At 58.4% G+C, this 23,605-nt stretch overlaps 1 protein-coding gene across 1 annotated transcript; it reads right to left on the bottom strand.

The window, feature by feature from the left end:
• Positions 1–5,041: 5,041 nt before the first annotated feature.
• On the bottom strand, positions 5,042–7,090 carry EIF1 (eukaryotic translation initiation factor 1). Its single transcript, XM_075036550.1, has 4 exons — positions 6,911–7,090; positions 6,453–6,616; positions 6,195–6,296; positions 5,042–5,885 (listed from the first exon to the last, which is right to left on the bottom strand). The coding sequence occupies exons 1-4, from the start codon at positions 6,939–6,941 to the stop codon at positions 5,841–5,843; spliced, it is 342 nt and encodes a 113-aa protein (XP_074892651.1). The 5' UTR covers positions 6,942–7,090; the 3' UTR covers positions 5,042–5,840.
• Positions 7,091–23,605: the final 16,515 nt, after the last annotated feature.

Below are 23,605 nucleotides of genomic sequence, written 5' to 3'. Positions count from 1 at the left end.
ACTTGTATACATATATATGCATGTTCATCTATAGCTACATATGGACATAGGTAAATATAAATCTAGATAGAGCTACCGAGAGGGTACTTGGCCTTGGTTGCATTTATATATGTAGAAAAGCATAACCATTTATCTAGCTGAACATGCGCATCTATACATACATATCTATACACCCACATACATGTATGTGTGTATATATACACACACAATTAGAAATACATATAGAGTTATATATATACACACACACACACACGTACATATACATGCAGATACCTATGCAGGTAGGTACATATACACATGAGTGTATAACTATGCAGGTAAGTACATAGACACATGTGTGTATAACTAGCTAAAAGATATAGTCATAGCTGCAGATGTATATATAGATGTATACATAGGTGTAGATCTAGACAGAGCTATGAAACTGGGGGATGGGGGGGGTGGTGTCTGTGCATGTGGCAGTTGGCCCTTGTGGTCAGTTTGTCTGTCTGTCACAGGGACACTCATGCATAGATAGAAAACTATACATATCTATATGTACACATACAGAGAGAGAAAGAGAGAGCACACATCAGATGTATGTGTGTGTGTAGGTGGGTTTATTTGCAAGGTAACTGTATGGAGCAATTGGCCACAGCACTATGTATGCATATATACCTATATATGTGTGTGTGTGATTTACATCTATCTGCCTAACTACATACGTAATTAAATGCATACACAGCTTATACATACATATAATAGATGCATAGCTACATCTAGATATAAATGGAGGTAAAGCTATAGATATAACTGATAGCTAGACATAGAGATGTGCACATATGTGTGTGTGCGTGGAAGGAGCCTATATGGGGCAATTGGCCATGGTTATGTGCATGCATATATAAATGTATTTCTATGTGTCTATGTACACACATGCTGTGCGCACCCCCCCCCCCGAGAAATTCATATATTGAGATAAATATATAGATACATAATTGCACACATGTATGTATGCTTGTATGCTCATCCTGGTGGGTGCTCGCACTCTCTCTCTCTCTGAACACACAAATGCACACAGGCTGATATATCTATGGTAATATAGACTACAGATTTAGCTGTAGATGTAGCTATAGACAGAGAGAAAGAGTGTGTGTGTGTGTGTATATGCACGTGCACAACCATGTGCTCGCATATATGTTCATGTGGATGGTAACTCTATGATGGGGCACGTGTATCTTGCTATGTAAAAAGCACACAAGTCTTAATAGCTATAAATACATGTATCTGTATATATAAGTATATAAAAAGACACCTATAGATGTTGACAGAGAGCTCGGGGCGGGGGGGGGTGTACGTGCATGCGCAGATGTCCCTCTATGTCTATAAGGCTGGAGGAGAATACGTGGGGCAATTGGTCCCAGCAGTATATATGTGTAGCTACAAACACACAGCTATCTACATACATACTGCCATAGACAGGTATACATACATATAAGGAGAACTTGACCCTGGCAGTGTAATATACTATAGTACACACATGGAGACACAGAATTAGATTTTATATTATATGTTTATTATTATATTTTATAATGGACTATGTATGCAGATAAATTATATGCTACTTTTAATGTATATATAATAAACAGTGACTATACAGTATAATATACAACATTCTATACAATATAAAATACAGATAATATACATAATGTATATAATTGTGAGAGATAACATAGTGTATATCTTATGCATCTATCTAAATATGCACATATATTCATATGTATACATATGGCCATAGATATAGACAAACATGTGCACGTGTCTACCTTTATATGTATGGAGACTATACGGGGTAATTTGTCCCTGTGTGTGTGTGTCTATATATATATATACACAGAGAGAGAGAGAGAGAGAGATCTGTGTGTGTATATATACATATATATATATACACACACACACATATATATGTGTGGCTGGCTGTGTGTATACGTATATGTGTGGAGACTATATGGCACAATTCACCCCAGTGGCATGTATGTGTGTGTACACACATACACACATATACATGTGTCACTGTGTGTGTATATGTGTACATATTGATGTACATACGCGTGTGTGTATGTATATATATATGTAGACAGCCCCCCCCCCCACTGGAGTCAATTGCCCCATATAGTCTCCATCCATATAAACATACATGCATGCACATGTGTGTCTATAGCTATATGTGTACACATAGAGAGAGAGTACTGAGATAGTTACTATACTATATCTATTATACATATATGTGTGTATATGTATACACACGTATCTATCTACACACCTATGTGTGTGTGTATGTATACGTACTTGTAGATATAGGTATAACGCCATATGTGTATGTGTGTGTATAGGCACATATGTTGACAATCTATGGGGCCATTGGCCCCGTCAGAAGGCATGTACGTATGTATATGTGTGTGTCACCATGCCGTGGCTGAGGTGACCCTCTGCGTGGGGGCTGAGGGGCAGCTCCAGCTGCTGGGGGGGCTCATGGGATGTCTGGGGGGCCCAGCCCTGCCGTGTGGCTCCAGCTGATGCTGCCGCACTCGCCCTGCCACAGGCTGGCACCAGCAGAGACATCTTCACCCCCAGTTACAAAAACGCTGGTGCTGGGACCCCCCCCCAGCATCATGGGGGTCCCCAGGGGACTGTGCCTCCGACCGCTTGGACTTGGTGGAGCAGGCAGCCGGGACAGACATGCTGCTGGGAGATGTGCCCTTTGCCAGGACACACAGAATCATAGACTCATTTAGGTTGGAAAAGATCTTCAAGATCGAGTCCAACCATCAGCCATGCCCACTAAACCATGTTCTGAAGTGCCTTGCCTACACGCTTTTTGAATACCTCGAGGGATGGTGACTTGGGCAGCCTGTTCCGATACCTGACAACCCTTTCAGTAAAGAAATTTCTCCTAATATCCAACCTAAACCTCCCCTGCCACAACTTGAGGCCATTCCCTCTTGTCCTAAATGTGCTGGAGCAGCCCATTCCTGCAGCTCTGTTAGCTCCCCCCCATCGTGAAAACCTTCGGGGTGTCGTGGAACGGGTGGGCACTGCTCACTGCCTCTGTCTGTGTGCAGTGACAGACCCCGGAGCTCTGGCTGCGGGCACACGATGCCCACCCCAAGGCTCAGTAACGCCCTGCTGCCGAGCACAGCCTGCCCCAGCACCCCCCAGTAAATCCCCCTCTGCCGTCACCAGTCTCTTCTTGCAATATCGATAGCTACTCTTGCACATATTTACCCTCATCTCTTTGTATTTGTGGAGAACATTTGTCTCCCTCCTTCAATAAAACCCATCTGCGTGACATGCCAGGGATTGGGTGTGCGTCGCTGTCGGCCCGCGCCCCTGGCACTCGGTGGGTTTGCAAAGACCGCTATCGGTGCTCCTCAAACAACGCCAAAACAAATGGGCTTTGAATGGGCAGGAAGGCAGCAGCGCCCTGGCACACCCCATGCTCCGCAGCGATTGATTGCTCGCTCTGCGGAGTGTTTTTCACAAGGAACAAACAAATTGTTTTGCAATTTCTGGCTCTTAATGGCTCGATCTGGGCCAAATGAGCCGTCAGGGTGATGGGGACGCAGCGGCCACTTCCTCCAGCGCCATGGGCCGGGCAGACCCTTGACGCAGGTTTGCAGCCCGACTTGCGGGCGCTCGGGCTGGTCCCTTCTCCCAGCGCTGGCTGCACTGCGACAGACTGAACCTAGGAAAGCCAGGACTTACGGCGTCTGCCTCTGCCTGGCTGGGTCTGGCTCTCCTGGCCCAGCCTTGTCCGTGCTGGCTGAGGAACGCTGGGCCAAAGCGGTGCCTCCTTCTTGCGACTGAATGGCTGCGAGCAGCCCGGCAAAGCCCAGCGGGGAGAAAGCCCGGCTCCACACACCGACCAAGGCTCCAGCACAGGCAGAAGCTGAATTTTGGAGGCAGAAGCAGACCGGAGATTGTGCTGCATCAGGCTGCAGTCACGTACACATGCCCCAGCGTGACTGTCGGCCTCAACGCTGCCTGCGCTCACTCTCCGAGGTGCAGGCAGGGCTCGAGGTCACCTGCACTCGTAGGTGCTTTGCATAATTGTGGCAGTTTGGTTTCCAAGAGCAAAGTCTCCCAGGAAAGTAAATGGCAGCGAAGTGAACCCAGTGCTGCACTGCAGCGGGTGGAAAAGGGGTGGAAAACCAGGGTCCTTGCAGGCAGTGAGCGAACAAACAAGACTCTCTTCTTAGAAAGCTGCCAAAAGCGCAAGTGGCCGCCCAGGCAGCTCCCGGTGTTTCCGCCACCGCACTGGCAGCAAGCGAGCCTCACCAAAACACCGCAGCCCTCGCAGCGGGCAGGCCTACAGCTGCAGCCACAGCATTGCCTGCCGTGGGATGGACAAGGCTGGGGGTCCCCACGGAAGGAAACCACAGACGTTCTGTGCCCCGTCTGACAGACTGGAGTACGTTTCACATTGCTTTTCCACAGAAGGCGTTGCCAGCCCTGGTAACAAGAGCTGCTCTAAAACGCAATGTTTTACCTGAGGTGACTTGTTCTTGCTTGTTGGGGAGCTCCTAAGATCAGAGAGGAAAAATGCCCCTCAGCCCCCACCAGAGCCTGGCACTGGGTGACAGAAGCCGCCCCTCCTCACCACAGCAGTCCGGCTCTGCTGGAAGCAGAAGTGCTGAGCAGCCTGGGCAGGCTTACAGGAACAAAAAACAGCACAAGACCGGGTGCGAGGGTTAAGGAACTCCAGGCCAGGAAGGGAATGACTCAACACCCACCCACTCACAGGCTGTTTACCTCAACTCCAGTCAGGGACTGGAAGGCCCAGACAGCACCGAGGGTGCTCGTCTTCCCATTCCCACAGCAGGTCACACGGGGAAACGCTCCCCAGCACCCCACAGAGCTCCCCAGGGCTGCACAGCCCCCCCCCCAGCGCTGCTCCCACCAGTGGGAGGGAAGCCCACCAAGCTCCTGCTCTGACCAGCATCACTGCTTATGGAGAGCAAGGCACATTGGCTTGAGAAAGCAACTGAATCCACCAAGCAACTGCTTTTGAAAACCATTTTTATTTAAATAAGACTTTAAATACATTACATAAAACATTAAAAATGAAACCAAAAATCTGTTACTTCACAGGGCATTAGGCAGCAGTTGCTAGGAACACATAAGCTCTGCGGCTCTATCTACAATGATACTTGTTACATTAGTCCAAAATTGATCCCTTGTCAAAAGTTTAACCCAAGGTAACGGTTCCTTTGAGTACCCCCAGTACTTTGGGGCTTGTAGGGTACTGGCACCTGCCAGGCCTGAACCGCAGATATCCAGCCTTGAAGTCACTCTTCAGTTACTCCTCTTGTTCATCATCAAGCTTCCCCAAATCCCTCTGCCACCAGGAGCCAACACTGCCTAGAGGGAAGGTGCTATCTCCCCGTGCCATGTCACAGCTCGCGCTCGGTGCCTCGCTCCGTGTAGGACCGCAGGAGGCACCGCCAGAGTTACCGTCCATCAGAATGGAAGAGCAGCTGGACTGAGGAGCGATCCGGACAGTCTCTGGACTGACGGGCCGAGTCCCTTGGCTTAACTTGGAACATCTGGTTACTTTTAGCTGCAGGCTGGACCATGCCAAATGCCCGATTTACCTCTGTTAAATGAGGGACAGCAAGACGAGATAGCATGGGCTCTTGTGAGTTTATTACATCACTGAATTACACTAGTCCAGACTGAATAGTGGACCCAAGAGAGTTACATTACACAAACCGGCTGGTTTTAAACTTATGACAAGGGACAGATGGGAATTTCATGGTAAGGAAATCTTCTTGCATAAAGCTTCACTGACCCACAGGCACTTAAAACCCATGGACTTTCAGCTGGTCGTCTTTAGCCAGTCCAATCTGCAAGAAAGAAAACGCACTTTACAGCACACCGAAGCAGAGGCCTCTGCACACATCCGTATGCTGACTACGCTGCCGTAGAACTGTCAGATTTCTGCTCCCCCCTGAAGTATGGAATGAAGATTAGACCGCAACTGCAAAGCCTTGCTGGATGGTATCTGCCTCAAGCAAGAATTTCAAGAACAGAAAGAGCTTCCTCCATCAGCCTGCTCTTCTAAGAAAATTGGAGCCCGTGTAGTTTATTAACACAGAGACTCACGTTTAGTTTAACATTTAGCTAGCACGCGCAGCAGACCGAAGGCATCCTACCTCTACGAGGAACTGGCATATGTTCTTGCGCTGGTCGCCTTGCAACTGAATCACTTCTCCATATTCGGGGTGTTCAATTACAGTACCATTGCAGGCAAATTTCTACAACGCGGAGAAAACCCTCCTTAGTACGACACAAACCGCCGACACCGCTCCCAGACACGCCGGCGGCCCCCCCCCAGCCCCTCCACCCTCGCAGACGAGGAGCTGCCCCCCTCCTCCCCTCCCAGCTGGGTGGACCCCCCCCCGAGCACCCACCTTTTTGAAGGCCTTCACCAGTTTCTTTTTATCGTAATCATCCGCGATGCCCTGGACTGTGGTGAGGGTCTTCCTGCCGTTCCGCTGCTGGATCCTTATATGGATGTAGTCCTCAGTGCCGGCAGGGAGCAGGTCATCACCCTTACTTGCATCAGCAAAGGGGTCTGCGGAAACCGCCCGTCAGACCCCGGCCCGCCGCCGCCCCCGCCCCTCCGCGCCCCCCATTGGCCAGCCCGCCCGCCCGTCACAAACGAAGCCCGCCCGCCCACACGCCCCGCCCCACCCCCGCGCGCCGCGGCTGACGCAACCGGCCCCGGGAATAGCAACTGCGCCACGGGGGCGGGGCCGACCCAGGGCGGGGCCGACCCAGGGCGGGGCCCGTCAGGCCGCTCCCCCCCCCCCCCCCCCGGCCCCTGGCCCTGGCCCGGCCCCGGCCCCCGCCGCACAAAGGGCCTCACCGAAGGGTTGGAGGTTCTGGATAGCGGACATACGATACGCTTCCCTTCCCTCGGCGGAGGCGGTCGGCGGCGGCGGAGGCGGCGGCGGAGGCGGCGGGGGCGGGCGGCGGCGCGAGCGGCTCTCGGCGGAGGGGATGCTCTCGCGGCGGCGGCTCGAGACGCTGTCAGGGGGGCGGGACTGGCGCCGCCCGCTTATATACCGCCTCCGTGTGACGCCAGCACGCACGGGAAGCGAGGGCGCCGATTGGCCGACGCGCGCGGGGGGGGGGAAGAGGGGGGGGCGTCACGCCGCACGGCCGAGCGCGGCCGCACCCCGGCTGGTGTGAGAAGCGCCGGGCGCAAGCGCGGCGGAGGCCCGGGTGGGGGGGGGGGGGGTGTCGTAAGGAGCGGCGCATGCGCAGAGCGCCGGGCGCCCGGCCGGGCCTGCGGACGCGCCGTGCTCGGGCCTCGGGGGTCTCTCGCCGGCCCCGGCCCCCCGATCCCCCCCACCGGCCTCTTCCGCGGCCTCTGCCCCCCCCCCCCCCCGTCTTGGCGACCCCCTGCGGCGGGCTGCGGGGCCGGGGGAGCGGTGCCCTGGCGTGAGGCCCGGTCCCCGTGGTGCGTGACACAAGGCCGGGTGCCGGGTGGGATCCCCGGGGTGGGACGAGGCCTCCGGGGTGAGGCAACGGTGCTTGGGGGCAGGATCCCTGAGGTGGGGTGGGGTGGGACCACCTGTGCAGCGTGGTGGTTGGGCTGCCTCTGGGCCAGGCCCGCTCCATCCCCCTCGGCAGAGCTGCAGTCGTCGGGCTGGGGTGACCGGCTGCAGCACCCTGCGGACGGGTCTGGGAGCGGGAGCCGGCAGCAGCGAGATGCAGTTCGGTCGGCCGCATCCCCGTGGCCCTCGTGTCCGCCCGGCACGAGGGCCGAAAGCCATTGGAAGGCCGGATGGAGGCGTCGACCAGGCCCACGGGGCTCCCATGGGCACACGAGGCATTTGCTTGCCAGCCCGTGTCGTGTGGAGCAGCCTGGGGTTCTGCCAGGCGGACGGGTTATCCCGATGATCAAAACACACAGGAATCCCCCGAGCTGCCAGCCCGTGGCTGCCACTGCTGCGTCCCGTTCCCAGTTACCTTGCGTGGGCCCTCGCAGTCTGGGTTTGGCCTCACAGGCCGATTTATCTGCCCTGTGCTCCACAGCTGCACTGCTACGGGTGCTTCGTGGATGGCTTCTCTATGAGCTCAGGCCTGAGAAGACTCAGACTCAGCCTGGAGAGCTTGCCCGTGGATGTATGTTTGTCACTCAGCTGTCACCACGATGACAGCCACACTTGAAACAAGTAGAGAGCCATATGCAGACAGAAATTGGGCTTCTGTACTCGTTTTCCAAGGCTGCTTGGCAGGGAGATGCTCTGAGGACACCATGGTGCTGGAGAACACGATGTTCTTGAGAGAGGGCCTGGGGGCTCTTTGATGCCAAAGGGAAATGCTAAAGGTGTCACCCAAATCTGCCAGAAAAGGAAGCTTTTTTCTCTTCAAATGTGTGAAACAAGCCCCCTTGCCCTTAACCGCATTTCAACTCAGTCAGACCTTGACAAACTTGAGTCCTCCTTGCAGGGTAAGCTCAGTCCCTCTTCACTGTCTGTCCTAAATGGCTGGTCCGGCGTGGCTGGCATCGGCTTATCGCCTCCCCAGTTCCCGGCTGTGCTGCACGGCCGGGGGATCACGATGGCCTGACATGGTTGGGACGTCCCAGTAACCCTGGTCACAGCACTTGGACATGGGCAGTCTCTGGCCTTTTGTAACGTGCTGAGACAAAGGTGTTTTCAGGAGTCGGCTCAGCAGAGCAATGAGCCCAAATGTGACCTGGAGTGGGGGGTCCCTGGAGGACCACGTCAGCTGCTGGCTTACAGCCTGTGCTGCTGGGCGAAGCTGCTGGTCACTGCCTCAGAGCACTGGTCAGTGGGAACTGGTGATCTCAGGTCTGGTCCCTGCCTTGAAGCCCCGTGGCTGGAGATGTGACCAAACGTACTTGAAGAGTAGATCCGTTTAATCCTGCTTCTGAGTCCTAATTTGGGGGCCAGGAGCCTGGGTCTTAGTGTTCAGTATAAGCTGCTAAAGAAAGACAATTTATCGCTTTCTTGGTGCCTGCTGTGTGGCTAAAAACCCCTCGCCAACTGACAAGTGTCTCCCAGCACTGGCTCGGCACAATGCAGAGCGGGGGCTGCTGGCAGCTGAACATCACATCCAGCTCAAAGATGTATTACATGTTCTAAAAATACATTGAAACCCCAGATATGAAGAACAGTAAATCTCCTACACAGTTAATGGGGTCAAAAGCCATATAGAACCAGATGGAGCGTAAACTGTCCTCTGGGAGCTAGTTAGAGCTGCAGATGGAGTGGGAATATTGCCCCCAGGGAGACACAGGTCTATTGCGTTGCATCTGTTGGGCTGTGGATCGTTTATCCTGGAGTTTATCAGCTCCTTGTAGATCTCCTGTGGCCTCAGCTCTCACTGTGTAGGTGTTCCTGCCCTGCTTTGGGAGCCATCTCTGAAATACTATGTATTTTTGACAGATTATTGGCATCTGGGTGTGCTGCCATCTGTGGGTCCTGGCAGCCATTACATGGTTTAGATGTTGCATCATTCTTGGGGGTTTTATTTAAGATAAAGGCAAATTGTTTATCTTGCACTAGGTAGAAGGAAAAATTTGCGTTGCTATATTTCATTGTCTCTCTGGTGTTTCTAAAACATCTGTCACTTTTGTATGTCCGTATGTGACAGATCAGCTGGAGAACTGGCTTGAATTTTCATTAAAATGTGAATTTGCTCCACAACCATCGTGAACAAGCAGATGTCTCTTCTCTCTCCTCTTTTTCTGATCAGATTTTCCTTCTCTCCCAGAAAAGGAACAGTCTCTAGCAGCCACATGGTGGTGTATCCAGACAGCAGAGAAGCAATTAGATATTTACACTGCATCTTTCTGCTGGAGGCATTTCAAAGTCCTTACTACAGCAAAGGGACTGTTTATCGTATTCAATGCCAAACACTTGAATGGAGTCATTGGTACCTCCTGTCTTACGTCTGCTGGTGGGCAGACTGGTCTCTCGGCTGAGCCAGGATGCCCAGGACGCCCCAGAGAGTCAATTTATCAGCGTCGCTGCAGATTCACAGTGTCCATACGATACATCCCGGTTTGTATCCTCGCCACTGGACCCCCAGAGCCTTTGGTAAAATACCAAAAGAGGCGAGTGTGTGTTAGACACCAGGGCTAAGCCCATCGCAGGTGATGGGCTGAACGCTATCAGGGAAATATTAACATCCATTTTTCGCCCTTCAGAGCAGGCACCTGCAGTCTCGGGGTGGCTTCAGCTGGGCACCGGGTCTGAGCCTCCTGCACCCTTCTCACCTCTGTCCATCTTTGGGTGCTCTGTCCCGACCTGCTCCTGCCTCCCTGCCTGCCCGAGGAGCTGCCTCCTCCCAGGGAGGCGTTTGTCCCGAGCTCCCCACCAGGTGGCAATGCTGGTCTCTTTTGCAAAAGCATCTCAGCAGGTAGCACCGAGTTGCTGCCGTTTCTTTTATGCCCAGTGCCTGGCAAATAACCATCTCCCTCCGTCCTCTCTCGGCTGAACGCTAGCTCTGTGCACAGGAAAATCCCAGTGCGTGGGGCCATGGCAATGCCTGGTCAGCTGCCAGGTTTGTTTTAGGGTCAGCAGGAGGAGCGGAGAGGGCCCAGAGCAGTCTGTGTCCTGTGACACCCGCGTTACCATTCCTCAATCAAAGGCACGGCTCTGCAGTCATGCTTTGGGCTGGGGGTGGCTTCTGGAAACCACCTTGTCCCTTAGCAGCGAGTGGTACACACAGAGCATAGAGGGCCCCTGCAACGAGGAAACATGCTGATGGCGAGGGCAGGGGCTGCCCAGCATCGGCACTCCTGCTAGACCCGAGGATTTTAGGTGGAAACGCTCCCGCATGCACCTGCGTCTGTGTGACATGAGGCGTCGGCGACCCTGGGGTGATGCAGCTCAACCCTGTGTGCGGGGGTTGCAGGTGCTCACGGGTACTCCTGGGTGGGCAACCAGCCCTGGGTTATGGCAGGTTTCTCGCTTTTGAGTCCTGCAAGGCCATTTTGCCCTGTGCTCTGAGGTGGGGGGTCTTGGTGCCCCTCCAATACACCTGGGAAGCCTAGCGGAAAGATAGGAATCGTCCTGGCATTTTGCTTTACTGCTTCTCCCGCAGCTCAGAAATGTCCTCCAGGCTAGGACATTCCTAGAAACCAGCTTTTCTCCTCTAACATCCTCTGTGTGACTGCACAGGCTTGGATTCAGGATGAGCTGGATTTTTGATGTAGAGTATTTGATCCCATTAATCAGCAAAGGCAGCGCTGACAGACGTCAGCCCTGGGGATTAACCTGCTCCTAGAAAGAGCTGAGGCATGGCCAGGGTGAGCCCAGCTGTCACGGGGCCAGAGGCAGCGCAGGGAATCCCAGACTATTTGCTCTAGTACCACATTCCCTGTCCTTACACAGCTCTTCCTGGCAATTCATGTCACAAAATTTGCAAACCCTGGAAGTGTTCACTTACTGAGCAAGTCAACCGATCCCTGCCCACCTGAGGTCGGGCCGTGGCCTGCAGGATGGTCTCTGTGATGCCCATCTATAGGATGCTTCCAGGATGGAAGCACTGGCCATGCTGTAACACAAACATTCAAAGGAGGGTTTCAGATGCATCCCTCTCAATGCCGCACCGTCTCGGCACAGCCCTCTCCCCTGCGACGGCACAGCAAGGGCTGTCTGTGGGCATGCCCCAATTCCTGTCTAACCCAGTGGCCCCCGGCCACCAATTTGGCTCCGGGTGTATTGCAATTACTGCTTTCTAATGGTGGTTTTTTCACCTTCCCTCCCACTGCTCAGCTCCCTCTTCCCCTGACAGGGGCCTTCCTCCCCACTGCTCAGCCTTTGCCTTTCCCAGCACCGGCTGTGAAACCTCTCCTCTCCGCGAGGTGCCAGGAGAGCTCTAAGCACCGGGGCTCAGCCCAGCCCAGCCAAGCTGCTGGGGCTGGCAAGCAGGCACAAGCCTGGCTCACAGCCCAGCTCAGCCTGTCTCCTTGCCTGCACTTGTGCACAAGCAATGGGGGGCAACACAGCTTCCCCTCTCCCCAGCTGGGAACGTCCCCATGGCCGGTCCCATGTTGTGCCCACCGGCTGGGTGCTGGGGAGTCCCAGTGGGGTGCGGGGCTGCAGCCCGAGCTGCTCTGTCCCTCTGGGCTTGGGCCCAGCTCCTGCGTGGGGGGGTTGTCCCAGGGAGGGTTGTCCGGGGGGCTAGGGGATCCCATGGGTTTCCTGCAGAGAAGGGGTGCTGTACCCTCTGGTGCAGCCCCGGCCAGTTCCCGTGTCATTCCCATGGGGCCAGGATGAGGCCTGTCCTGCACCCACCGGGATTCCCCCCAGCCGAGATTGAGGTCCCTGTGCACACAGCGCTTAGCGCCCACATCGCAGGGAAAACATCAAATAAAAGTCCACCTAGTCAGGGTCCCCAGGGCCTGGACAGCCTCAGCCCTCACCTGGGAACTTGGCATCAGCCTGGAGCAAACCTGATATGGGAGCAGCGATCGCAGGGACTGGGAAGGGTGGGAGCAGCTCCCCCGGCCAGCACCCTGCCTGCTCTCGTGCCCAGACCAAGCTCTGCCCGGTCTTGCTCTGCCCACGGGGCTGCACGAGGTTTGCACTGAAGCAGATGCGGGATCGGGGCTGGGCTGTTCCTGGGCAGTGCAGACGTTGCCAGGGCTTCCCGGGGTCCCCAGTGGCTCTGCGGGTGTCTGGTGGAGAGCAGAGCCGCTGCTCTGAGACACAGTGACCCCCTGTGCGTGGGCCACACTGTCCCCAGAGACGTCTCTGGGGCCGTCCACGGCTGCTCTCCCCCTGCTTAGTGATGGGAAGCAAGTCCGAAGGGTTTTCCGCAGTGGAGGGGCCCAGATCAGGCAGCTCGAGGAGCCGGGACAGGGAGAGCCATGACAGGTTTTTCTATTCAGTCTCTCCTGATGGAGGACAGGAGCGCGGCACTGCCGGCACCAGGCGCAGCCAGCGCTGGCCTGACTCAGAGCCTCGGCACGCGGTTGTGCCGGGGCAGAGGGAGGGATTGCCCCTGCACGGCAGCTCTGCGTGTCGGCCCCGGCACGTCCTGTTTGCACACGCCAGCAAACGTGCTCTTGCCAGGCACGTCCTGCTTTTCTGCATTTTATTGCACCTGGGCTACACTGTTGGGACAGAATGCTGCTCCGGGTGCTGTGGGAAGGGGCAAAGGTGCCGGGCTCAGCTCCCGCCGGTTCCCTTGCTGCACTTTTGTGGGGCTGGCCAGTGTGGCAGAGGAACAGCCTGGGACATGGGGGTCCAGCCAGGGACATAACTCGTCTCCCACTGCTTCTGCCCTACATGGCTCTGGCCCTGCCTCCCTCCATTCAGCTGGGTAGGGGCGATGTGGCAGTCCTGCCTTTCAGCCCCCCTGCTCGCATCTTCCCCCTTCACTCTGGCTGAGCCAGGCAGTTTCACCCGAGCCCAGGGGAAGCTCCTTGCTCCATACCAGGGAGAGAATTTGGGCCATGGAGAGACCCTGGGAAGGGCCAGAAGTCTTGTGGGCCAGGCAGGGCCCTGCTGAGCTGGGCTCCTGGTGTGTGGGAGCTCACCACTAGCACCAGCACTGGTGATGTCTGTGGACACAAGACAGCCCAATCTGGGCCCTTTCCTGCCATGCTGGGTGCCCGGCTATGGGGATACCCTGAATGCACTGGGAAGAGCAGTGAGACCCTCCTCCCAGGTGCCCCACGCGTGGCCGCATGCTGCCTTGCACAACAGGGATCAAAGCAGAATCCCCTGTTACAGCACAGCAAGGGCAGAGGGGAAGACCCTCACTGTCCAGCTCTCCCCACATGTCCAGGGGGCTCCAAGGCCCACGAGAGGAGCAGCCCTTTCCCTTCCTGGAGCGTTGCTGCCTGCTTTGCACTGCTCCGTCCATCTCAAACCAGGCTGGGGTTTACCCTCCCGCTCCTGCTGAGGGAGGAATCAGCCCTGCCGTGCGACCAGCCCGGTTTGCAAACAGCTCTGGCATCCTGCCCTGCCCTGGTGTGACAGGGAGAGGACACTGCGCTGAATCCACCTCTCGCTGACCCGGGGCTAAAGGGACAGGAGATTTTTGGGGTAACAGCAGCAGAAACGGTGCGCACAAGGCAGAGCCCAGCTGTCCCTGCTCTGCTGACTCGAGCAGAGAGAAGGGTCGGGTCAGGCCAAACACCTTGGTCAGCATCTGCCTTGCTCCAGTTCGTATTTCACTTACAAGGCAAAACCTGCGAGGGGTGTGAGCAGGTCCCCACGCACTTCCAGCCTCAGCCCTGCCCCTTCCCTGCCCCACGGCCAGGCACACTCATCCCTGCCTACACACATCAACTCCCTCAGGGCCAAACACTGGCCACGGGCCAGCCCTCCTTTCCACAGGGCTGGCAGAGACCAGCCCTGGCTGCCCCATCCTGGCAGGATGCCTGACGTAGCAGAGATTTGCCTCTTACAAAACATTTGGCCGTGGCACCCGCCCTGCCTAGCTGGCACGGAGTCGGCAGCGGGGCTGGCCACACTCTGGGGTCCCAGTGCTGTGGCCCCCAAAGCCCAGACCTGATGGGGACAGGCTGGCCCCGGGGAAGGGGGAGCTTTGTGGGCACAGCCGGGCTGCAGAGAGCACAGGTTGCGGTTGGCAGAGGGACACTTTCAGGGATCCCAGGCCCAGGGGTGCCTGAGATCTTTTGGGACATCGTGGCTGCAAAGGCTGGAGCCACAGCTCAGGTTTGCTGCCATGTTCTGCTGCTGCCTGGGGCTCTCCTGGTACCCCGAGGGTGCAAGAGCAGTGTGTTTAGCTTGTTCCATGGCACCAGGCAGCACCGAGCTGCTCAGGCCCTTTATCTTGGCAGCCAGTGTGTGCTGGCCTGGCAGGGGGACAGGGAAACCTTGGAGGGCTTGCCTTGGGCGTCCAGCTGGAAAACAGCTCGGCCACAGCTCCTTCTTTTGGTTACGAGACGTCAGGGAGCCAAGCACCCATCTGCCTGCAGAACTGCTGGGCCTCACCCAGCAGCAGCACCCCAGAGATGACACCAGGGATGTGCCGTCCCCGGGGGACCCTGAATCCCCCCAGCGCCCCTCACCAAGGCATCTGCAGGCAGCGACGAGGGCTGGACCCTCCTGGCTGCTCCATCTGTGTCTGCCCCCAAAGCCCCTCTCTCTGCAGGGGGATGTTTCTGCAGCCCCCGAGCACAGGCATTGCCGTAACGGCGCTGCTCAGCCGCCACGTGCTCAGCCTTCCCGACAGCCACCGTGCTCACCGCGTGGCATGGGGCTTCCCGGGAAAACCAGGTCAAGATGGAGCCGTTGCCTTTTCACAAGTAGCTCCGCTGCAGATTTTGCTGCGCCTGTGCCACTGGGAGGTAGAGGCATGGCAAGCTGGTCCGGCGCAGAGCAGGAAGGGCTGGTGTGTTGAGCAGGTTTTGGGGGGTGCAGGGAAGCCCAGGGTCCGGGTGCTGGGGTTGGTGTTGGCCCCGAGGTCGCGGCACCCCAGCCCGGCAGCAGGTTCTCACCAGGCTGGGGCAGGGTTTGGATGAAACCCCATGGGGCTGAGGTCAGAGGTGGGGATGCTGCCCTGCTCCCCAGTCCTCCATCACCCTCCTGCTCCGGGACAGGCTCCGGCTGAATTTCAGTCTTTGCCTTTGCTCCTTAACCGGGAGCAGGAATAAATAAATACCCCCTGCAGCCCTCCCTGCCCAGGGGGTCTTTCTGAGCCCGTCGGCCTCACTGGAAGCAAACACAACCCAGGGGCCGGGGGCTGTCCAGCGGCCCCCCAGCACACAGCAGCCCCCGCCGACCAGGAGACCCCCCCCGCTCCTCCCACCCGCGGCTGGCGGGTGAATTTCAGGCGTGTCATCCTGGTGTTGTTTCAGCTGACACGGCCACCCTGCCGTGGCTTGCCCCCCACGCCCAACGCCGGGCTGCGATTAGCGAGGCGGGGGCCTGCCGCCCGTTCCCATCTCTGGAGTCAGCGCCGCCGCCCTGGTGTGCCGCCCCACCGCCCCACCGCCCCGGGGAGATGCCGTCGCTGTGCCGCCTAATAGGGAACCACCCGCTCCCTCCTGCTTGCAAAACATCTTGGACTTGGTGCTCTGCTGACGCTGCCCGTTCCCAGCAGCTCCTGGGAGGTGATGGAGGCCAAAATGGCCCCCGTTTCCCCCCCCACCCCGCCACTGGGCTGCAGCCCACAGGCTCGGGACCCTGCAAAGCCGATGCTCCAAACCCCGGCAGGGTTGGTCATCGGATTGGATGCAGAGTGAGGGACACGGGGAGGGGATGCAGGCAGGGAACCGCAGTCTGAGCGCGGGGCAGCTCCATGCCGTGGGACCCACACACCGTGGTGCATGGAGCCCCAACTCCCAGGTCCCGTGCTGCAGGACACAAAGGGATTGCTGCCTGGCTGGCAGTGCCAGCTCTGTGCCGTCTGCCACGCTGGCCTGGCTGGTGTGAACCGCGTCCCTGATCTTGCCAATGAGCCACGGATGGGTGCTGGGCACAGAGACTTGCTGCAGTAATGCTCACATTCCTGCAACAGCTTTTGCTGGTGCTCAGCGCAGGCTGCTGCAGCACGCACCAGAGAGGGCCAGCAGCAGGACAGCAGTCCCAGCGATCCCACAGTGGTCTCGCCTCTGGGTCATCGGCACAGGGTGGGAAACATGGTGGTGGCTGGAGGAGGACAAAGCAGGCGGCTCTGGCAAGGGCTGCGTGTCAAAGCTAGCTTGGGGAACTGGCTGCCTGCGTGTCTCTGTGTTCATGAGGGACAGGAGGGATTCAGGTCCTTCCACAATGCTTTAGCCACTGGGAGGGCTGGGTTGTGTCCGAAGGGGCTCGGCGGGTCCAGCCCTGTCTGTAATTTGGGGAACACTGGCTGTGGGCAGGCAGAAGTGCCCCAAGCAGACACGGCCCCTCTGCCCCAGTGAGTCCCACGAGTCCCCCCGTCCCTCACAAAAGCCTTGGGTCTAAGCCCCGGGTCCCAGGCAGTCACCAGGGAGCTGTCCCCAGCCAAATCGAAGGCGAAGGGCCTGGCTGGCCACCCATGAGGTTCCAATCTCTTGGGGACGCCGGTGCAAACCCCCCAGCTTCCAGTCACCACGACCCACAGGCTCTGACCCCCTGGGGAAGCACGGTCGGACCCCAGGTGTGTCAGGCACTGAGCTGCACAGGGAACGAAGGCACCAGCCCTCCCCAGAGCCTGCAGGAGCTCCCAGGGCAGCAGGAGAGGGGACAGGGGTGCCTACAGCACCCAGGACAAACCTGAGACGGGGCTGGCAGGAGCCCCCCTGTCCCCTGAGGCAGCCAGCCTCCCCGGGCAGGGCTGTGGCTGGGCTGCGCAGGTGGAAAGTTATTTCTCAGGAACTGGCTGATGGTGAAAGTTGTTTCCCAGGTGTGGCCCGAGAGGAATGTAAATCCTCTGAAGTCCTCATCTCCCCTGTAATTACCGATAGACAAGTTTCAGCTTGGAGCTGGGCCGCCCCAGCCCCAGGCGTGGGAGCAAGAGGGGATGACGCAGCCAGCCTGTCCCTGCAGCGCACATGTCCCCTCCTGCCCCAGGAATGTGCCCTCTGACTCACAGGGACCGCAGGGGCGGCGAGGCTGGGCGGCACGGAGGGGAGCACCCGCAGTTGGGGGTGCTGGGTGGCTGCACCCCAGTGGGCTCGTGCAGGTGTGTGGCCCCGTGTCCTCCAGCCTGGACATCCCACGGGGTGACCGAGCACCCACATGCTGCCCACCCTGTCCTCACCCAGGGGACAGAGCCTTCTCCACGCTGGAGCAGGCAGCGTCCCGGCACCGGGGTCTCAGCAGACGCAGGAGGAAGGTGCCTCCTTGGCTCTGTGGGATGGGTCTGGCCATGCAGGACACCGGCTGGGCTGCAGCCTGGCCTGGCCCTCGCCCCAAGCATCCCTCACCCTTACCAGGTCTGCAGGCACCATCCCCGGGACGTTGCCACTGGGCCAGTGGACATATTTCTGGTGGCTGTGAGCCAGCAGATGCCAAAGGGCCTCAGCTCATGGGGCTATCAAAAAAGAGGGCCATTGCATGGGGCTGACAGTGTCTGGCCCATCTCGGGGAAAGCCTGTGCAGCCCTACAGCTGCAGCTGGAGCAAGGCACAGAGGCCAGGCTGCCTCAGGCCCCTGGGACGGCAGCTCAGGGCCAGGGGCTCGGGGTGAACATGCTGAGGGCATCCCCAGAGGGGAATCACTTGGGAAGGAGCCTCGCACTGCTCCTGCACACCACAGCCAGGTCTCTGCATGCTCGTGCTGCACAACCCGGGGTGGGTAAGAGGCGCGTGGCCGAGCGCCGTCGGCTGCAGCAGAGCAGAGGCAGCAGCTACTGAAACCCTGTGTCCTCACGGCAGGGCAGGGGCTGCACGCCGCAGCCAGGGTGCCAGAGGGACGCTTCCCTGCCGGCCTCAGCGTGGTGAGCGGTGAGTGGTGCCATCTGTGGCAACGAGTCAGAACTACGTACAGATACGCATGCACACGCGTGTGCACACCCTTACACACTTACTCACGCTTGCCTCCTCCCCTCTCCACTCAAGAAGGGCGAGGGCCCAGCTCTGCCTGGCAGGACGCAGACGCCGGCTCAGCGCCAGACCCAGCGATGTGGCGGCTCTAACTGAGGGCCCGGCTCTGCCTGCACCAGGAGCCGGAGCCGGCACTGCCTGCCTGGCTGTGGGGCTGCTGGGCCGCAGGGTGAGGGCAGGACCTCGGGGTCTGGCCGGGACCAGGACCGAGAGGTGCGTCTGTCCCCAATGTGATGCATGAAGCCTCACTGGTGCAGTGATCTGTGCCCTGCCTCTCTACGAGGTGCTGGCTGTGGGGCCCGCACATGACATGCCCCGTGTCCCCCTCACACTGCAAGGAGCCCTTTGCGGGGGGCAGCACTGGCAGGATGCAGGCAGGGAACGGCTGCCCACACTGGAGCACCCCCTGCACCCCTTAGCAGACCCCTACCTACTCCCCGCACACCCTAGTGCACCCCAGCACCCCCTCTGTGCAGAGTCCTGAGCACCCCTGCACCCCCCATAAACCCCAGCACCCCCTTGCACACCCCCTCTGTGCAGCCCTGAACACTCCAGCACCGCCTTGTACACCCCAGCACCCCCTCTGCACAGCCCTGAACACCCCAGCACACCCCAGCAGCCCCTTGCACACCCCAACACCCCCTCTGCGCAGCCCTGAACCCCCCAGCATTCCCTTGCGCACCCCAGTACGCCCTTGCACACCCCAGAAGCCCCTCCCTGCAGCCCTGAACACCCCAGCACACCTCTGCACAGCCCAGCACCCCTTGCACACCCCAGCACCCCCTCTGCGCAGCCCTGAACACCCCTGCACCCCCCCAGCACCCCAGTACCCCCTTGCACACCCCAGCACCCCCTCTGCGCAGCCCTGAACACCCCAGCACACCTCTGCACAGCCCAGCACCCCTTGCACACCCCAGCACCCCCTCTGCGCAGCCCTGAACACCCCTGCACCCCCCCAGCACCCCAGTACCCCCTTGCACACCCCAGCACCCCCTCTGCGCAGCCCTGAACACCCCAGCACACCTCTGCACAGCCCAGCACCCCTTGCACACCCCAGCACCCCCTCTGCGCAGCCCTGAACACCCCTGCACCCCCCCAGCACCCCAGTACCCCCTTGCACACCCCAGCACCCCCTCTGCGCAGCCCTGAACACCCCAGCACACCTCTGCACAGCCCAGCACCCCTTGCACACCCCAGCACCCCCTCTGCGCAGCCCTGAACACCCCTGCACCCCCCCCAGCACCCCAGTACCCCCTTGCACACCCCAGCACCCCCTCTGCGCAGCCCTGAACACCCCAGCACACCTCTGCACAGCCCAGCACCCCCTTGCACGCCCCAGCACCCCTCTGTCCAAGCCAGCGCCCCCCCAGCACCCCCCTGCCCACCCCAGCAGCCCCCTCCGGTCCCCGCCGCCGAGCTCCGTCCCGCCGCTCCCGCCCGCCGCCAGCAGGGGGAGCCCGCGCGCAGCGCTGCGGCCGGGAAGCGGCCGGTCCCGGCGGGTCCCAGCCCGCGGCCCCGGTGCGGTCCCAGCCCCGCTCCCCGCCGCACACCCCGTCGCCCCTTCGGTGCTCCCCGCGGAGCCCTCCCGGTCCTCCCCCGCGGGGACCGGCTGCACCGACACCACCGAGGCTCCCGCCGCTTTGCGCTGGCGAGGCTGCCGGGCCGGGCGGCGGCTCTGCCCAAGGGATGCTCAGCCGGTCGCGGGCTCTCCGCCGCGCAGCACCGGGGAGGCGGGGGGGGGTCTTGGTCCCGGCCCGGCTGGCCGGGCTACGCCGCCAAGCCGAGCAGCACCCGGGACCCCAAACCGGCACAGGGTCCCCCCGCCCCGGCTGTGCGGACCCGCACCGACGCGTTACGGTGCGGTGAAACGGGGACGATGGAGTTTAATCACAAGCGTTCGCTCTTCCCCTGCAGTGACTGGCTGAGCACTGTTATTTGGATTAAAAAAATAATAACAGAGGCAAAAGAGCTGATTCCAAAGCTGCAGCTCGTAATTACTGTTGCATATCGGGAGGATCAGCCGTGCTCCAGGCGAGAGAGCGCAGCCGAGTGCTGTGCCAAGCCCAGGCAGGTAATCGCCTCATGCCAGACACCCAGCTGACAGGCCGGCTTTGTTTTTTCTCTTTGAACTCACGTACAGAAAAATCATTAGCGCTCCAAGGTGGAGCTGTGGACTTCAGCCAGGAGACCTGCGGGGCACGGCACGAGGGACGAGCGGGGACCGTGGTCCCAGCCGGTGCTGCAGCGGGGGCCGGCGGAGTCGCGGGTGGGGGTGGCAAAGTTGGGGGGCTCTGGGCCTTGGAGGGAAGCTGGGGATGGATGGGGGGAGGTTTATGGCTGGGGAACCTCTGGTAGGCACGGACTGTTTCAGTCTTGTTAACTTCAGAAAACCACCTGCCAAGTACAGATTAACGAGCGGCCAAGTAATTACAATCATGTGGGAAGCGGCAGCGCAGCCTGGTTACCGGGACTGCTTTGGGGCAGTGCGGCGCATCTCCCCTGTGCAATGGCTCTCACGGCTGGGCAGCCCCTTCCCTTCCCAGCAGCCGCGGTGGCCTCCTGGGAGCGTTCCCCCACCGAACCCCCATGTGCACAAGGTGACCAGACCTGCTGCACCTGGGCCACGGCAGCAGCCTCACTGCCTTCTCAGAGGCAACAGCCACCGCAAGTGTCAGCCCTCGAGGAGCTACAGAAAGGGAGGTTGGGAGGGGACCAGATCCTACCTGAGGGGCCATGTCAAAGCCCTCCTCCAGAAGGGACCAAGCCGAGACCCAGGGTCCCACCTGGGGAGAGGGGCTTCCCCTGGGGAGAGCACAGGAAAAGCACAGCCCATGGGGGCTGTTACCGTTGCTCATGCCCATCCTCCTGTGTCATCGGGGCTGTGTGCGTGGGGTGGGTCTGCCCAGAGGCCAGGACAAGCCCTGGAAGCGGGAGGGCACTAATTGCTGCCGCAGAGGAGTCACGGGGCTGGTGGAGTCCCTGTTGCCAACAACGGGTTTGGCACTTCCACCCGGGGTCCTTAGGCATGACTGGCTGCACCCCAGAGCAGGGAGAAAAACACGATTCCTGCCCTTTTGTGAGCGCAAGTGTCTCCAGGCTGATGCCATTACATGCTTCACCCTGCTGTCAGAGTCATGGGTGTCCCCAAGCCAGGGTTCTCATCTGTGGCTTGGAGACCTGGCCTGGCATCACTGTAGGTGCAGGGGGTGTGGGCACAGAATGAATGCCGGAGCCGCTGTTTGTTGCCTGCCGTCAGCATGGGAAACTATGTGTGCAACTCCCTGCCTGCACTGCTGTGCTCAGCGATGGGAGAGGAATGAACAGACAGGGTGTGATTGTATTTCTACACCAACAGAATGAGACATGAGGAAATGCAAGAGCTGCTTGCTATCTGGAAGACAGACACTGAAAAAATAACGTGGGAAACTCCAAAGGTTGGAGTTTGCTGTGGAGATAGAGCTAAAGCAATTCATGATAGCTTGGGAGTTTGGCTCTGCTCAGACACAAAAAATATTCTTTTGTCTAGAGTAAAACAAGCACTGATTTGTTGTCCATCTGTCCTTCCTTTGTCAGCCAGAACGACTCCAGTCATGCCTCTGACTGCAGCTCAGAGAGATTCACAGGGAGACCCTTGGTCCCACACACACTGTGGAGCAGCTTCCCCTTTGGGCTCCGGACCAGGGAATCCCCATCTCTGGTCCATGGCTCTGCATATTGTTACTGGCCTGAGCCCGAGCTGGAGCACATAAGCTGAGATGTCACCAGAGAGCCCTTTCAGGGTAAGAGGGAGCCAAGCTGCTTACAGCGCTGAGCTTGCTGGAATGGGTTCCTTGTCCCCAAGCAGGGGCAGAGGGGCTGAGCCAGACCTTGGAGACAAGACTGGTTGGGATCAAAAGCCATTCAGTATCTTTATTGTTAAGACATGCCGGCAGAAAAGCAGTGCTCAGACAGCCTTTGGTTGGGTGAGCTGAGAGCACAAGACGGGCGATCACAGTGCTTGCGTGGCTGCGAGGATGAATAACAGCAGCAGGACCCGGGGGAAGAGCTTGAATGATCTGTTGAAAGACCGTCTAGTGCCAGACAGGTCTGTGATCCCCAAAGCAAAGCAGAGATAACCGCATGGCTCCACACTGCCCAGCCCCTTGGCTGAGCTGCTCCTGCAGCTGAGCAACAGAGCGTGTGAACTGGCTGCGTTCACAGCACTGATTCACTGGGAATCACTCCTCTAAGGGGATTTCTTTGGCACACGCTCTGCCGAAACGGGCAGAGCGGGTCTCAGGGCAGGGAGCAGGTCTGTGCTCCAGCAAGGTGCTCACTGGTGGAGGTGGCTTGTGAAGCATCAAATGACGCAGGGCCAGGACCTTGCCTGATGCTCTGCAAACAGCTTGAGGTGTGGGCCAACATGGAACATCACCTTCTTCCACATTCAGCGAGAGGAGAAAAGGGCTTGTTGAGGGACCAGTGCGGCCCTGACACAGGACTGCTGATGGAGGCTGCCTGCAGGGTCCCACAGGCAGAGCAAGGTCTGGCTTCACCATTGGCAGGACCCAGTTTGGAGCCCAGAGGCGGACAATATGGAGTCCCTCCCCTTGTCTTCCCTCCAGTCAGCCCTTCGCCCTGCTGGCTCCCTTCCTGCCTCCTCCCCTTCTGCAGCTAAAGGGGACTAGGCCGTGCTGCCTGTCTTTCCATCCTGCAGGCAGCACAGCGGGCAGGAGGGGATCAAATAGGGTGAGCATCAGCCAGCATCCTGCAGCTTGGGCCAGCCTTGGCTCGTTGGCTGATGGCTAAATGCCCTCAGCCTGCCCAGAGGGAGTTTCCATTGCACACACACCATCGAGTTTCCTTTCATGGTAACAGATCTAGGATCGCTTTTTTCCACGTAACAGCAGGGGGGCTGTCAGGACACGTCCTAACAGATGATAAAGGATCAGCAGCTGAGACAGAAACAAAGCATATTTCACTCCACACCTTGATATATTCGTTACCCATTTTGGTGTTCAAAATTACAGAGCAAGCCTGTCAGCAAGGGTAAAGCCTGTGCCTGCCATTCCTTACATGCAGGAGACATCTTTCCCAGGGTTGCATCCTTCA

This window comes from Buteo buteo, chromosome 9 (genome assembly GCF_964188355.1).
Source record: "Buteo buteo chromosome 9, bButBut1.hap1.1, whole genome shotgun sequence".
Lineage (NCBI taxonomy): Eukaryota > Metazoa > Chordata > Aves > Accipitriformes > Accipitridae > Buteo > Buteo buteo.
Note: the sequence above shows the minus strand (reverse complement) of the source record. Positions and strands in the feature narration are given on the sequence as shown.

Coding starts and splice junctions, on each gene's coding strand:
- EIF1 (XM_075036550.1), bottom strand. CDS start 6,941: ATGTCCGCTATCCAGAACCTCCAACCCTTCG. Junction 6,297..6,452: donor TGGTGAAGGCCTTCAAAAAG/GTGGGTGCTCGG, acceptor TCCGCGTTGTAG/AAATTTGCCTGCAATGGTAC. Junction 5,886..6,194: donor TATGCCAGTTCCTCGTAGAG/GTAGGATGCCTT, acceptor TCTTTCTTGCAG/ATTGGACTGGCTAAAGACGA.